The sequence below is a fragment of the Colossoma macropomum genome, unplaced genomic scaffold (assembly GCF_904425465.1).
Source record: "Colossoma macropomum unplaced genomic scaffold, Colossoma_macropomum, whole genome shotgun sequence".
Taxonomy (NCBI): Eukaryota; Metazoa; Chordata; class Actinopteri; order Characiformes; family Serrasalmidae; genus Colossoma; species Colossoma macropomum.
Window position 1 is genome coordinate 24,795,036 of NW_023494805.1, and position 17,367 is coordinate 24,812,402.

Sequence of the window (17,367 nt, forward strand, 5' to 3'; positions counted from 1 at the left end):
TTTTAAGTAAAAACTTGTAATGGGGTATTTTATATAACAAATGCAAAAATCCATACAGCAAAGAACAAATTAAGTCAACAAACAAACAACATCTTTGGCAGATGACAAAAAATGTAAACAGGACAATGGCATAATAGAACAATCAACACTTCGAACAGGAAACTGTAAAGTTAAAAAAGCAAAAAACAAAACAAAACAAACAACAAACAACAAAAATCAAGGTTTTGGCAATGTGATGGCCCACCAGAATCATCTTGTCTCAGTCTGCATTTTCATCTATGCAAAACTGCGTCTCCTCTTATGTTGGGCTGGATTGTACTCTGGCTTAAATAAGTGAGGCCTGGGAAATTCCGGCCTTAGCACCGTACTCTTCTGTCCTTCTACTCTTCCAATCTAGTACCAGAGTCGGTCTCTAATCAAAGGCCTTTATATAGTGCAAAAAAGGCTGGCTGCTGTATTTTACAGTTGATCCTACAAAGGTCATTTTCGAAAAGGTGACTGTGAGACTGTGTTTGGCTTGGGTCCTGGAACAGGTCTGAAAGAGAAAAAAAATATCGAACAATATGTTGGTTTCTTAAAACGTATCTTCATAATAATGTATTATTAAACATCATGTAAACCACTTAAAACCTACATGGATACATTTTTATGTTTCATGTAATTAGGCTTGTCACAACTGATAAACAGCTTTTTTTAGCTGCTCGCAATTATTTAGGACTGCAGTTATTTTCCATAGTTGTTAGCGTTCACAATCATGTTTACAGCAACAAACGGAACGTGAATTGGGTGTGTTTTCATCTGGTAAAGCAAGTGCATGTAAATAAAAGAAAACAGAAACACATTTATTCAGACACATCATGGGTTTTATGAAAGCTGTGAATGTCTTACTGAGTTGTGGCCACACTCAAACTATCAAAACAGAATTATTTGGTTCCCACACCTTTCCAAGTCATGGCCATGACTTGATTATATAATTCTCAGGCCTTACTATTTCATGCCAAGACTTAACTATATTGTTCCCATGCATTACTAAGTCATAGCCACAACATAACTATATCGATCCCATGCCTTACTCAGTTGTGGACAAGCAAGCTAATCAGTGAACAGGGCCACTTCACTAGCAGCTCTTTGAATTACATACTACCCCCTTTAAAATAAATAAATAAATAAACTGTGCATTCTTCAAGACTTTCTTTAGAATTTATGTTGATCTTTTGCTTCATGATGCACTGCAGTGGTGATGGGCCTCATTATTGTGCATCTTTCTGGTGCTGACCTTGACTCGAAACTCAGCTGAATCACTTCTTTTCCATTCCAATCCTGTCTATGCTCATGTACAGAGAAGCAAAATAATAACTGCCTATTGTGTGTACTCACACACCCACCACCACACACACAAAACACAGAATACAAGATGGACACCCCACTGAGCTTATCAAAATAAAATCCAGCTCTCACAATGTGTGGCTGATTCTTAGGAGTCATGGTGGCACCAACGACCGATTGCTACTGCAGCTTCTCATTGTAATCCATATTTTATTGCACAACGTTGGTGGAAGCACCACCTCCAAAGCTTTTTCCCCCCAATGCCTAAGATTTGGATGCAGACAGGCAGACCTGCTCTTTCATCTGCATAAAAGGGCAGCTTCTACTCAGAGCCTCAGATATTCATGGAGAGACGTAAAAGCACTCTTATCTGAAAGCTTAAGCTCTATTTGCTATGGCAACTCTGATCTCTGAGGACTTTGTTGATGCGATTGTAGAAGGTTAGTGATCAACTGATAGAAGTCTAGAATGGAGGTGCTGTTTCTTTTCTCTTAGACTGGAAGCTTTTGTGTCAGAAGATAATGGATTGAAAGCTGTGGGCCAGTCAGGTCAGTGGCTGCGGGGTTATCTATCCCTGTTCGGTGTTATTTTGGTGCAGTGTTGTGAATGGACCCTGTCCACTTCGAAGGTCCTTGACAAATGATACTAAAAGGACACAGAATTGTATTTTGGACTCTTCCATCTAGGTCAGGTACAGGAGACTTGTAGGAGATTCATGTCATGTGCGTTATCTGATTATGTGTCTCAGCTGAAGGACCTCTATGCTCACATGACATAGACATAAGGGAAATGTCACATTCATTACTGAAATACTTGAAGAGTGGTGCGCTGGGGCTTTCTCACCTGAGTGCTCTGAGAGGGGGGATGGCGGTCACCTTGCCCACGGGCTTGGAGCCCACAGCAGGGGGCATCATCACCAGCAGCCCCCCGCTGGAGGGTTTGGCTTGGGTTCCTCGCGCAGGGCTCACAGGGAGAGGCCTCTGGGGGGGTGTGGGGGAAGGTTTCGGATATAGCTCTGATGCCTGAGCGAGAGAGAGAGAGAGAGAAAAAGAGAATCGGAAAAGAGCGAGGAGGGAAGAAAGAGTACAACTACAGCTGGTCCATCCTCACAATGTGAAACAAGCATCCATGATACAAATCATTTGAAACTGATAACACTGTAAATGTGGGTATTTTGAGATGAACCGGGTCGTGTGTACAGTTTCTTCTTAGTTTAAATGAAAATTTAGTCTTATCCAAAACTTGCAGCAGTAATTGAAAAAATGGCTAATATGTAATATCAATGATACTTCAAGACTTCAGGACACATGATGTCACAATATTTAGCTTTTCTGATATCTGACAAGTTGGAACAGAAAATGTAGTGCCATATTTAAAAAGCGCTATCAAAAAATATGAATATAATGAGACAGGCTCCAGCACCCCCTGCGACCCAGAAGGATAAGTGGCTTAGATAATGTGTGTGTGTGTGTGTGTGTGTGTGTGTGTGTTTAGCATTTCATCTACTGTTCTGCACTAAATTAAATTAACCAGGCCTAATTATTCTCTCTTTGTAATAAAACATCTGCGATGTACTGACGATATCTATGACATAAAAAGCATATTGCGCCATATTGTGAAGTTATTTAACACAATAAACACTGTGATATTGCTCAGCCCTGGGTCAAATGAAAAAAGGATTAAATCCAATGTGACAAACAAATGCACACTAATGTACCTTTGCATGGAAACAGACATGCATCTGTTGTCTCTAGCTTTCATGACAATTCTGAGCGATGCAAAGTAAGTACAGCCCTCTTGCAGCCTTGGGAATGAGTTTGCATTGCACTGTTGCACTTGTGACATAAGAACACTGGAAGTCTGCTTTTTCAACCCACTGGCCTGCACACATCAGTGGTTCCCTGCTGTGAAGGCCTTTACGCACTAAATAAATGGTCACAAAAATGTTCTGACAAAGCTGGTGCAACAGTTTTTTATTTTTTTGGTTTCTTCGTGTTGTGCAGTCATGAATAAAACAAACAAGCAGAATGTCTTCAAAGTGACAGAAAGACATCCTTAGCTCCTCACAAAAACCGTGGGCAAATGGTGAGGCTACTTTCATTTGGAAAAGTAAAAAGAGCATGAAGAGTTTTATCATCTCATCTGGATGCTAAAACTTTGTACGCAACTCATTGTGTGTGTCATTGTTTTTGGTGATGCAGCACCATACATGATGAAGCAAAGGACAATCAAATGTTCTGAAAGTACTGTTGAATAGTCTTCTTGGCTGTCGCCATGCCAACAGTAGAGCTAACAGTGATTGGTCAAGTTCTTGTCGCCTATTAAAGGTACAAAAATTGGATAGAGGGCGAATAAAAAATTTCACATTTTCACCATCTGTGAACATGTGGTGTGCAAGGACATCAGTTACATGCACATTCTAATTTGTTCAATGTATTTACTGATGTCTGAATCAATCACGCTCATGTGAAAAGGCCTTAACACACCTGTGTGAAATCATGAAGGCCTGACAAGCAGCAGATAAACTAAATGTGTTAAACTGCAGCGCAGATCCTGGAAAACCTCTAACAGTAAAAAAAAAATCTCCAGACCGCTTGTGCAGAACTAGTAGCCCTCTTCGTGAATCTGCATGAACAAATCAAAGAATGGACTGGGTCCTTACCACTGGGTTGCGTGTGGGGTTGAGTGGCAGGGGTTTCTTGGGTGGGCTGAGTTTGGGAGCAGTAGGGCTGGACTTGGCTGCCTCCAGAGGTTTGCTGATGGGAGGGGGAGGCCGAGGCACTTTGACATCGCGAAGGTGCGGAGAGGGGGCGGGACGAAGGGGACGGACAACGTTGACTGGCTGGGTGCCGTTAGAAGCGAGGCCTGGTCGGAGTGGGAGAACCTCCTTACTGGTGTGAGGTAGCTAAAGAGAAAAAAATATGAATACTCAATATTTCTATAATCATTAGAGTAGTAGCAAAAAAATCTACTTTCTTCAAATTTCCCCTTACCTCAAAATGTAATCAATCTTACGTTTGATATCTATATCTGATAGTTGAGTTCTGTAGTTTGTGCTTTTTGTGGTCTGGAGCAACAATGCTAGTGTAGCACTGTAAAAACTGCAGGCCTAAATCATCATACATTTGCCTCACACCACGTTGAGTTGTTAAGTCTCAAATAGATTTGTTTTCTGACACTGTACGGCTTACTGTTATCTCTAAAAATGATGTATGTAGCTGAAACAGTAGTAGCAGTTACCCTGTTGGCTGATAATAAGATAACTTTGTCTATACTTTTGTAGATTACTAGATGACTTTGAGGAAAGGGGGTTGGCACAGTACTTACTGGCTGATATAAGCTTCTATTACATGTTAGCTCCATTAGCCTGACAGCTCAAGAATAAAACTAAAGAAGCAAACTTCAGACAACAAACATGTCTAAGCTGATCAACTACATTGGGAGAAATGCAAAACTGTGTAAATCTGATCTTTCACAAAATTATTCCTTTAATGCTACACCAAGGTAAAAGTATTTGTCTCTTAAAATTATTTTCCTTGGATAACTGGATAATAATTGGATAATTCAGTACCAATAGATAGTTGGTCAGCAGATGGTCAGTAACTTGTGGTAACAGGACAGGATCTCTGAACAAAATAATAATAATGTTAGGCTGCATTTTAATCACTAGTGTTACTGCTCTGTACCTTGAGATTGGTGCTTTTGTTGGAGGGTCCCACCACTTTCAGATGGAAAGCCGGGTTTAAGTGTCCATTCTTTCCCTTTTCTATAGAGTTCTCATGTCTACTGAGGTAAGACGCCACATACGCGCACACACACACACACACACACACACACACACACACACACACACACACACACACACACAAACAGACAGAGTTATGTGACAAGAAAAAGGACTTCTGAAGGACATTCAGTCTATTTCACAGGACTCTATAGAGAAATGTTGGTGCATTCTGAATGTTATTTTTTTTTTCAGCAGAGTTTTTCCAAACATAAATTAAACTCTCACTGGTCTGTGAAGGCCAGCGACACAAATGCCTTCCAGCAAACAGAGCATGTAGTCCTTGAAACTCTGAACTATCCACAACAGCAGCATATGCCTAGGACATTTTAGGTCTGAATATGAAAGTTTATTAGAATTATCTTTTGAGGACTGAACTGTTTGTGTTTCAGTGTGTGCTGCTATAACTGAAGATAGAACAGTTCCACTTGTTGAAGTATGCTCCAACAAACATCTTGACTTACATATAGACTGCACTGGACCACATGAAGACCACATTGGATTAAACTGTTCCCATCGGATTTTAGTGTGTTAGTTCACCCTCTGTTCAAGTGGCAATATTCTGTACCACATCTACAAAATACTGGTATTTTTTGGTTATTATGTCTCTAAACTGTGGAACTCAATTCCACCTTTAATCAAACAGTGCAGACTTTTAAAGAACATTACTCTTTAAAAGTACTAAACAAATAGGACTTTGTTCTATTACTGTCAAGCTTTATCACCTGTCTGTGAAGCAGTTTGAGCTGTCACAGCATAAAAAAGCTCTATAACTATTATTACTATTATTATTATTATTATTATTATGAAACATCATCTTACATGGAAGCACTCTAAGCAAATCCTGGACTATCCCTTAGAGAATGAGAAATATTAGGGTTTTTGCTACACTATTCAAATGCAATTACTTTATTACATATTTAATAACAATAACTTTACACCATGAATTTTACATTTACATTTGATTAAATTCTGTATCACCAGCTTTTCTGTTTGCTGAGCAATGACAAAACCATGGCAAAAATGTCAAGACATTTTTCTCTCTGCATAACAAAACTGTGCTTCAGTGAGCGATTAGTGAGAAATAGTTAATATTGAATTACAGGTTTTTGCTATTACTGGCTATAACTGCAACTTATATATATAACTGTAAAAAATCTGTTGTATTTGAATCTTTAAAGAACCTTTTACAAATGTTTCTTTACAGCACCAAAAAAGTTCTTCTCTTGTTACAAGTCAAATACCCTTTTTAAAATACTATAGGGACAATACATACTATAATATTCTATACCATACTGCTCTTGTCAAATAACCTTTTTAAACACTATACGGACAATTAATCTTTCAAGATTATCTTGAGTTCTTTTAGTTTAAAGATTCAGATTTGAGAGTTTAATTTATAAAAAAAAAATGATTGACAAAATATTGTTCCATGTTTTCATGTCACTTTCGTGATTATACGAAGTACAACTAGTCATATACTGGTTAATGTTTCTATGCTATGGTTAAAATTAGCTAAAACTGTCACTACAAAAACAGTCAACAACAAAACATTAAATAAAGTTTCAGAAGTGGTATGAATGTTGAGTGTTCAGTCATTTATTTTAATAAAATAAACAGAAAGTGCAGGGTCGTTCAAAGCTAAATGATTTAGTCTACGGTCCAATTCATTTAAAAGTCTGAAATGGGATTTGAACTCTGACTTTGTACCCTTTTAGAACTGTAGTGTCTTTCATGCACAAACTTCACATGTTCACCACCAGTTTACTGGACCCACCTCATTCATCTTATGGGAATTAGGCTCCTCTCCTAACATCTTAACACTTGGTTGTTTCTGCTGCTGTCCTAACTGAATAATCGTAATAATTCATTTCTGAAGTCCTGGTCTGATAAGAGTCGGATAACCTGAATCTGTCATAAATTTCCTTGATCAAAATCGTTTAGTTCTTCCATTTATTCTCACAGAACCACTTTCATCGCCCTGTTGACTGTAATACCTGTTAGCCTTGTTCTTTTCTCTCTGTGACAGCCACTTGTGGTAATAGGAGGTCTTGATCTTGATGCAGTAAAAGGCAATGAGAACAGCAGGCAGCAGCACCAGAAAAGCAAAGAGCAGGCCAACCACCAGCCCCACCTGACCTGAGAGCACACAGCAAATACAGAGAGGAGCTTTTCAGACAGACCTAAGTACCACTTTCATTGAGTCGTGTGGACCCCTAAATATCAAAATAACAGTCTGCAGGCAATCATTACACAGAACCATAACATACCGTATTATAAATTACTGAGACGTGAGCTTGAAATTTAGCAAAAACGTCAAAGCCCTTGTCACCTTGAGATAGGTAAAAAAACAGAAACACTGGGAGGATAGAGATTAATAGAGAAGGTGACATTCTGATAAAAGGTGAGTGAGTGAGGGAGAGAGAGAAAGAGAGTGATGGGAGACCGGATAGCGAGAGAATAAGAGATAAAATCATGGTGATATTAATCTTTCAGAGGGAGGAAAGGGAGAGAAAGCAGAGAATGGTAGAAGGAGTGAAGGTGAAGCTCACTGTCGTACTGCACCGGCCCGCTGTCCACACTGCCTCCCAGCCCAGGTTTGTCACAATAGGGCGGCGCCCAGCCGCGGTTACAGTGACAGTTCCCATTACTGTTGCACACCTGCATACAAACCAGCACATTACAGTGAATAAGGACAAATAGAAATCACCTTCAGTCTGATCTGAGCATGACTTTCATCTGCCTTCTGCTTTTTTCGTTGTATCGCTGTGTGTTCAGCTGGCCCGAGACAAACACACAAAATCCATTTAGTGAGATGCTTTTTTTTGCACAAGTGCAGATATGCCTGCTTTCTTCAATAGAAGAGAATTCTTTGTGTTACTATAAATTAAAGAAACTGTTTGGTGAAGAAACTACTTTACACAAATTTCCACTTACCCCAGATAGTCCATCAGCCAAGACACTGTTGCTATAAAAATTTGCTACAGCTACAAGGCTAATGCTGCTAAAACTAGAAGTCAATAGTACCCAAACATTTTCCGTAAATACATCCCCAAAGCCTCTCTCAACCTGCTCAAACCACAACCAGCTCTTCACTAAGGCCGTGCAGTCTTGTCAACATGTTTTAGGACACAGTATGACTTACTTTGGACTATAATAATGAACAAAACTTAAGTTTGTCGCTGGACGCTGTAATGTTTCTAATTTCTGTTGTTTCTATTCATGAATAACTGTTTGATCTTGAATTTTCAAACAGAAGATATATGTTTTAAAATATGAACAAAAGCAATGTCAAATGTAATCTAGCCTCCATATTACTGCATTCTGTGGATGCACGCTAAGGAGAGTCAGATTCTGTGGGGGAGGCAGGATTCAGCACAAAACCAATGTCTAACATAGCTGCCTGCAGCGTTAAACTGCACAGTGCTTTTTTAAATTTTATAATTCATAGTAAGTCAGACTATTCTCTAATTAACCACACTGACATAAATGAAAACCTAGTTGCAGTTTAAGCAGGTTGAGAAAGTTTTAGGGCTCTATTTACAGAAAAAAAATTGATGACTATTAACTTCCAGTGTTTGTAAGCAAAGTTAGCCTTGTCCAGCACTAAACTGAAGAAGCAAACCTTGAACACTGAACATATCTTGGCTGATCAACTACATTTGGGGCTTGTTACCTTAACGGCAAATGGCTGCAACAGTCAATTCTAATCTACATATAATCTATTCTACTGCTTTTCTGTTATTGCCATTGTTCTTTTTTTAAAAGGTATATACTAACAATCCCTTCCCTTTCCCTCTAAATGGAATGTTTCATATTCACAACTCGTTTCATGTCTAATATAAACCCAAATCCAGAGGCCTACAAAGGAAAAAAGCAGAAGCCTGAGGTATTGCAATAATGCTGCATACTTTGCTCACGATCCGCAACTGCTGCTAAGCCACAGGATCAATAGGAATCAAATGACAATGCAAATGAATAATAAAAAAGGGCTTTTTCGAGTCACTAATCCACCCTCAAAGCCCATTCTTGTTTGGCTGCCCTTTTGAAACCTGACAGAGTAAACAAGTGAGAAATAAAAATGAGAGAAAGGAAGAAAAAACTGAGAAAGAGAGGAAAGGCGAAAGGATTAAGGAAGACAGAGTTGGGTGTTTATGCTGCTGGAAGGCTGTTTAGGACCATTTGACCGAAAACACACACGAATCAACTTAGCAATAGGTTGGCTGATGTAAGAAAATGTTCGTCTTTAGGAGTGCCAGCAGGGGCAGAAATCTAAGCGGCCCAGGGGGTGGTATTAAAGGATTTAGAGGTGTGAAATTTGTCCTGACTCAGTCAGGGTTAAGAAGAGCTTAGAGAGGGGGAGAATACTAAAGTTTATGCTCATAATGTTGGTGAGTTAAGTTTCATTTAGTTTGGACTGCCATCATAAAGGAAGAGACCAGTTTTAAAATCATTATTTGGGATAACCAAGTGCTTCACAAAGGAAATCTTACCCCATGACCATTGCAGCGAGCTATACAAGCCTCCAGCTCAGTGAAAGAGGCGTTCTGGCACCGGCGATCTTTGCACACCTGGAAAAGCGGAAAAAACTATAGCTTTAACATGGAAACAATTGAGACACTCAGTTTTGGTGGCTGATAAACATGATGGTGCTCCCAACATTAAACATGAAGAATGATACATGATATCCTAACCACTGACAAGATACTTGAACCTATAAACCTGTAAATAGGTATGAAATTATCTCACCCTGTTGTATGTAATTTCACAGCCTTCAACCACTGATTTCTTAAACATGTTATCATTGCTATGTATGTTATCATCCAGTGTTGCACACCAGGATTCATATTAAATTGTGATTTTTAACCTAGATTAACCTTTTATTCTGAATTGCTTGTAGCATATCGACCAGCATATCCAGTGCTGCCTTACTAATTTATCAAGTAATGACACTGAAACATTCTTAGCACAAATCTCAAGTGAGAACAGGGCTGCCAGAAATTAGTCAGAATTATTAGGCTAAGAGATGCTGAAAGAAATGGTGTTGCTGTGGAATGTGTAATTCAGACACATGCTATGCTGTTTATCTGGAGCTGTTTTCATTTTTCTCAAGCTGAAAAAGCTTTGGATTTAACTATGTGGAAGACAACAATCACAGTTCAATGTCAAAACTATGAACAGGCTCTAAGGCAAGCTTAACTTTTTCTGGGTTACTGTGTTTTCTAACGCTCGTTTTAATATCACGGCTAATGATAACTAACACTACAAAACAACATTAGTATTAGTTTTCTTCAATCAAGTGCTAGTTTTAGCATCAGCTCAAGTTCAGTTGCTCAAACCTCATCTTAATTAGAGGTGAAAATTACACTTTAAAGTGCAGTGACTAAAATATGCATTATTATTATTATCATTGAGAGTTATGCTGCATTGACATGAATAAAACATCATTCCATGCCTCACTGCAGGACTGAGATAAACAACAACAATACACAATCAATGGCTGTGGTATCCACGATGCCATCTTATGAAGTGTTTTGCACAGATAAATGTTTGTCATCTAATGCTGCATTTTGTCAGTTTGAGTTTCGTTGTACATTTCCAGGTATGCCTAGACTTCAACTACAAGCTGTTCTGCACTTATGTTTCCCAAAACATCAACATCTGGTTTATTTCACCACTATGACATGGCAGCAACAGTTGTGAAAACTGAACTCCATTGTGCTTTGTTGTCAGTTTCGCAGCTCCACTAAAACTGCAACATTTGCTCAACCTGCTTTACTTGCCTTGCCCTCTCCACACTTGGTTCCAGTCATGACAAGGCCAGGATCTGGTAGGTCTCCTTGGCCATCCTGGGTGCTATACACATAAGTGCCACGGCACTTCACCTCGATTCCATCTGTGCGGATGGTGGTGTCGATAGATACAGCGTTGGTGCCCTTTGGCTTCTTGGCAGCACTGTGGCACTGAATCTTCCCACACTTGGCATCACTGTGGGAAAGAGTTAAATCGAGACGGTTTTACGCAAGCAAATTTCAGATTTCTCCTCATTTATCCTCTACAGAAGTGAGCACAATGAACAGCCGAACTGCAGGAGATAATTCTACATCACTGACACTGACTTGCCAAATATCACAATGGAGATAATATTACAGAGCTAGCCTCCATTATCTGCCTGAAAATAAGGAATGCTTAGGTTTCAAATGAGTAGAACAGAGTAGAATCATTTCATCAGTTAACTTTCACCATGATCAACCATCTCTTTGCCTTATGCTAATGCGTGCTCATATCATTTCCCTTACCTTTTCTCACACTTCATGTAGTTGCCATGCGCATCCTTGCCGCAGTTTCCGAAGGCGTTTCCTGCTGCATTCACATCCTGGAAACAGGCATCGTGTGCAGGCCGTGCACCTGGACAAATCAAATTCATTTTTCAACCTTAATCTGCAACACTGTCATGCTCACTTACTTAAAAGGTGTTTCTCAATCTAATTTCTTTGTGGCGAACAGTACGTACAGCACATGCACCAAGACAATAATATGGATGCGTTTCTCTGCACTTGGAGGCTTCAGTACCTGCCCACTAGTATGTTTTGAGTCAATGGGTTTTCTGCTCTTTTAATATGTACAGGGGAAGGTACTGAAACTACTGTGCGTGGTAATCAACTGTACGTTACAGATGTGGCAAAATAAGAATAGGTTGAAAACCTCTGAAAAAAAATCTTGTGGGTCAGTGTGGGTCATAAGCTTGACTGTTTAATAAAAGGTGGAATTGAGTACCTCAGTTTAGATGCATAGTAACATAAACAGGCCTCTCCATGTTTTTTCTCTATTTTATGGACAGTATTTGCAGATGGCCAGATTCTGCAGATCTAAGATTTCATTTTGGAACATAAACAGACACTCTGTGAGGTATGCAGGTGCTTTAAGGTCATTTAGAGCTTTCAAGAACAAGTAAAAGAACTGTAACATCTACTCTACAAGATACAGGCAGCCAGTGTGGTTCTTTCAGACAGGGGTGATACGAGTTCTCTTTTTTATTAGAATCCATGCCGCTGTGTGGTAGAGGATATATTGTTTTCTTAGGAAGGCCAGTAAAAAAATTACTGCCCAGATGTGAGATATTTTAACTTCACATGCTAAACATTTTGCCATTTCATCAACATTATTCCCCGTTGCTTAATGTATCATCATTAATACTGCATGTGCTGATATGAAAATATCTGTCATGCACCACACACATTAAGCGATTCATGTGGTGACTCTAAGGATAATGGTGCGTGTCCGGTCTGATTTGTGTGTTGTTAACTACAAGCCTGACTGGACTGGATGCCACAGCCAGCTGGAGAGGAGTTTCACCACCACAATCTTTAACCAGCGTTTCATCAGCAAGGCTGACAAAATCCCAAAAGTGTTTAATTACTGTTTAGAGCAAAAGTGGTGCTTCTTGAGAGGATTTTTTTTGTTGTTGGAAGGTGATTGATTTAGGGGATTTGGGTCTAAACTATGTTTCTGCAACCAGACCAAACAAAGAACTGATACGACTAAAATGAAGCCAGAGAATCAAAACATGCAAATCCAGATTCTTGATGAATCAAATCTGCAGACCTATTTCATGTTTGTAAACAAAACCCTTATGCCCAGACAGCTGCGTCATCTACAAGCACCCCAAATCAGCGCTTCACTCAATCAGCCATCAGAGGGATATAATGCTCCAGTCAGCTTCAAATTTCAGGAAATGACTTGCCTTCTTCTAAGTAATTTAAACAGCTGTCTTCCCACCAGGACCCAGGGAAATTTAACCAGTCCCAACTTCCAGAATTTAGCTTAGCAGACAACACAGCAGGCAAGAAAACCAACCCAAGATCTGTGATTGCCTGCAAACCTGTCTTATTATTCCACATGTAAATGCTGTGAACTACAGCAGACAAACAAATGGTCATTATTTTTGAAAATCTTGTATCTTTGAAACAGTAACTTTATATAGGAGATGGGGAAAAAGATTCTTAAGTTAATATCTGTTAATGTAAAAAAAAAAAGTTTGCTTTTCAACATTTCAAAATGCTGGTGTTTTCAAATGGTAATAAAATAATAAATAAAGATCATAAGATAGCAATAAGTCATGGACAATGTAACTTCCAAGTTTAAGCTACCATTACAATCAATCCATTGAGACAGAATGCTTTATCTGATACCATTCATATAATCACTACAGTATTGTTTTAGTATGAAATCCATATTACTATATTAGTTCAACTATTGTATAAAAATACATAAATACATAAAAATACTAAAGATGTTATGTAATTTTTTCAACATAAAGCAGAAAATGTATCATGAATACACACTTTACAGTAAAATATTAAACACACTAGTATAGTATATAGTAGAGTATTTTAGGTGTGTGCTCTCACCGTAGCCCCAGAGCTGCAGGCACTGTTGTTCATGAGTAAGACACATGCCATTATAGCAGTAGGCGTTGCCATACTGGCAGGAGGAGCCGTCCAGCAGGTAAACGTTAGAGGGGCAGTAAGGTGATCCTCCAGTGCAGTACTCTGGGAGATCACATGAACCGGCCGGATCACGGCACATAGTGCCTGCCTGCTTCAGCTGAGGGGCAGAGGGTCAGATATACAGATATCAATATTAATGGATGTGTTTATATGATTTATCAGAATATACACTATGGAGCAAGCATTTGGAAGTAACACAAACACTGCACATCTAATGGTATTTTTCTTTTTCAAGAGAAAAAGGATTCTAAATGACTAACTGATTCTTCACTTGAAAATATTGCACAATTCAGTCAGTCAGAGACCACTGAAAGAAAATGCTGGCCCTCCCTGATACCGTGCATAATGATTTCTAATTTACCTTGACTTTAAAAAGAAAGAGCAGAGGGAGGAGACAGTTTTAAAGTCAAAATGAATCAGATATGATGCATATTCCTTTCATACTGTGATGTATTTCAGAGTGAAAAGGGGTCTCTGAGGTAGCTAAGTGTTCTCACTTCATGATAAGTGGGGGTTGTGGGAGGGGGAAGTGAAACATGATATTATGAGTTAATATTTTTTTCCCCACCCCAATGGTGCATTGTGATATAATCAAAAAGCATAAGGTGTTTTCGAGATAGAAAAAAGTCACAGTATCCTGATCAAGAGTTTTGTCTTTTTAATAATATGATATGATGATAATGCCTAAAATGAATAGGGATAGAATAAGAACGTGATTTCAGGTGAGGTCAGAGCATAATGGGCAAGAAATGATGGAAAGGAACCAGAGACACAGCAATATGTGTATGTGACTGTGACAAGGAGAGAGAGAGAGACAATTGGAGACTTGGAAACAGACAGGGAAGAGCGATAGAGAACAGAAAGAGAATATGGAGTGGAGGAAGAGAAAGGGCCAAGAGGAAGGATAGACAGAGACATAAATAGAGTGAGGACAGTTGGACACCTTGCAGCCTTCACAGCAGACACCGTGGGCACACTGAGCGTCTTCCTTCAGCGTGCAGTTACTGGCGTGGCAGCAGTCATTCGTACACTCCTGTAGGAAGATGAAAACACACACACACAAACACACACATTCACACACGTAAGCCACCTCTCTGCTTTTGTTACTGGCTGCTGAAGCGCATAAATGTGTGACCCTGTACCCACACAGTCAGTCACTTAGTGCAAGTTGAGATATTCACAGCTAGCTCAGGCCTTATCCAGCACACATACATGCCGCCTGCACATAGACTGTGGGTGGTGAACGGAATAGTTTTCTTGATCGCTGTGTCAGAGGAAGTAGAAATGGCAAGGAAAAAAAAAGACTGAACTCTGGGAGTCGGATGCTAAATGATGCCTGCCACCTGCATTTTCACTGGGGTGCATGTGGGGTTACTTCCATACGCTCAGGGCTTTTGACAGACATCAATTTTACAGCAGAGGTGGACATATGGAAAAAAGATTACAAAGACATGCGCATGGGTGAATTTTAAAATGCTTAGTGTAGTGTGCACATGCAGATGTGTTCGCAAACACAGCACATGCACACTGGCTAAGCAAAGTTTCCACATCTGCCGCTGTTTTCTCTGAGATTTCCTGAATAACTAAAAAGAGCAGGTGACAGAAACAATGAGCGACTAAGCACCATTAGGAGTAATTAACACACCCACAACAACTGCATGGCAGGACCAGCGCCAATAAATCTGTCTGGAGCTGGAGGTTAGGGCAGCCAGATAAGTGTGGCGTGTTGAAAGGTGGCCTGAGGGTCACTGCAGCAATACAAACATTAATTTCCTCATAGCACAACAAGCAGAAAGCGCACAGGATCACAATAAGTGGTGTCCTTGAAATATCCAAACATTTTCTAACCAATTTCTTACAATGTGCTGTTTGCAATCTGTACTATTTACATATGTAAGTCAGAGGTTCCCACCAGGTGCAGCACGTTTTAGTGTTATCCCACTCCAGACACACCTGACTAGGGCAGGACAATGTATTGAATATTTGCAATATACTTGTGATTATTTTTTGGAGAAAACCGTTAATTATGAGGTTATTTTAATACACATTTCATGCAGGCATCTGATTTACCTGAAGGCTGTTACAAGTCTTGTGATCTTCCCCTGTGTTTTGCCAGTTTGAGCATTAGGGCTGCATGATTAATTGTATAATTAATTGTTACATTTGCTCCCCAAGTCTGTACAGAAGTGCTTGCTACGTCCTAAGTCCTATTTTACTGAGAGATGGGGAAACCTCATTAACCTGTTTACTAGCCCAAACAGTATTACTTGTAGATTGCATGGAACTAATACAAACGATTTATGATCATCTACCATTACAAAAAACTAAACAGTCTTCAAAGCGACTTCAGAGAGAATGCATAAATATTAAGTTATCAACTGTTTATTTTCCAAAAGGCTGAAAAAAATGTGGTGATTTTTAAAGCATACTGCCCAGCCCTAAACCTCACTGAATGCATTAGCTGATTAATAGACCTTTCATAACCTTAAAAGGACACGTTAAAGCAGTGTTTTTCTAACTCCAATCACAAAAACCTCCATGTACTGCTTTGTTTTGTGGTTTCCCAGACCAAACGCACCTAATTCAGCTCAAGAAGGGCTTGATGATTCGGTAATGCTATGCCTCAGCTGTGTTAGAGCAAGGAAACACTAAAATTTGAAGTGCAGGGGTAGTTCCACCAGCACAAGTACTGGGAAGAACTGCTGTGCACAATGAACAACAACTCTTTCAGCACAATACTCAGTAGATATAGATAGTGCAGTATATAAGATTCATAAGAAGAGTCCAGGTGTTAATGTATAATTAGGATTTGGAGTCTCAACTAAAGTCTACCTACACCAGATGGCAACCCATCCACCCATGATATGAGCACTGACAGCCTGCCAATTTCAGCTTTGCAGGAAGGTGAGATTTTCTCTCCCCACCACATTTCTGTCATTCATTGTTGTGCATCCTATTTTCTGCATTACAGTTTGTGTAATTGCATTTAAGAACATTTGATTTACCACTTTTCCCCCAATGTTCACAAAAACAACAAATCCTAAAAATTAGTCATAAATAATTACTCAAAAAAATAAGCATTCCAATTAGATTCACACATAATAATTGATTATTGTTTGTTTACAATCATCATTTTGTTGATTAAAAGTGTTGTCAGTAATACAAAGTGTTTGCAAAAAATGAGTAAACACTTATCATTTTTATATAATCCATGTTTTATTCTACCTCACCTAATGTTTTGTCAGCAATATCCTCTTTAACTCATTGAAATCTGGCTCCAGAGTAGCTTGGTTGTGTCCATGTCCACGTTTGGCATAATAAAATGTTTCAGCATACAGAGCTTTCTGTGTGCCAACACGTTTTCTGTCACTATACAAAAGATGGACTCCAGAATTCAAAGGATAAGAGTATATTAAAAGGCAGAAACTGCCACTTTTGGCTCAGCATTAGTTTACTTTATGATTAATCAAAAGCAGGTAAGTTTGTTTGAGTCAGACACACGTAGAGCGTGTGTTTGTTACCTCTGGCTCTCCGCAGTCACATTCCTCTCCATCCTCTACAAAGCCGTTCCCACATCTCTTTCCCCCAACCAGGTCCTTCATGTTCGGCATGTTGAACAGGCACATTCCCCCTCCTTTTTGAAAGTAGTTGTCCAGGTCCTTCTTGCTACAGCGGCTGAATACCTTAGGGAATGGATGCCTGTCGGGCATGTGAAATGGCAAGATAAGTACAAGATAAAAGGCGAAT

General features: G+C 39.3%; 1 protein-coding gene across 3 annotated transcripts in view; it reads right to left on the reverse strand.

The window, feature by feature from the left end:
* The window catches only part of adam19a (ADAM metallopeptidase domain 19a), a 95,365-nt gene continuing 77,998 nt past the window's right edge, over positions 1-17,367 (reverse strand). Inside the window, exons 12-23 of one of the 3 annotated variants that reach the window (XM_036596592.1) lie at positions 17,142-17,319; positions 14,564-14,653; positions 13,522-13,717; positions 11,410-11,518; positions 10,894-11,098; positions 9,604-9,681; positions 7,663-7,771; positions 7,108-7,249; positions 5,013-5,112; positions 3,989-4,231; positions 2,170-2,348; positions 1-535 (exon numbers count right to left, since the gene is read on the reverse strand). In XM_036596592.1, coding sequence (XP_036452485.1) covers positions 481-535; positions 2,170-2,348; positions 3,989-4,231; positions 5,013-5,112; positions 7,108-7,249; positions 7,663-7,771; positions 9,604-9,681; positions 10,894-11,098; positions 11,410-11,518; positions 13,522-13,717; positions 14,564-14,653; positions 17,142-17,319 — 1,684 coding nt within the window. In that variant the 3' untranslated portion in view covers positions 1-480. The remainder of the gene's footprint in view (positions 536-2,169; positions 2,349-3,988; positions 4,232-5,012; positions 5,113-7,107; positions 7,250-7,662; positions 7,772-9,603; positions 9,682-10,893; positions 11,099-11,409; positions 11,519-13,521; positions 13,718-14,563; positions 14,654-17,141; positions 17,320-17,367) is intronic. The other 2 variants (XM_036596594.1, XM_036596593.1) reach the window with 2 other exon arrangements.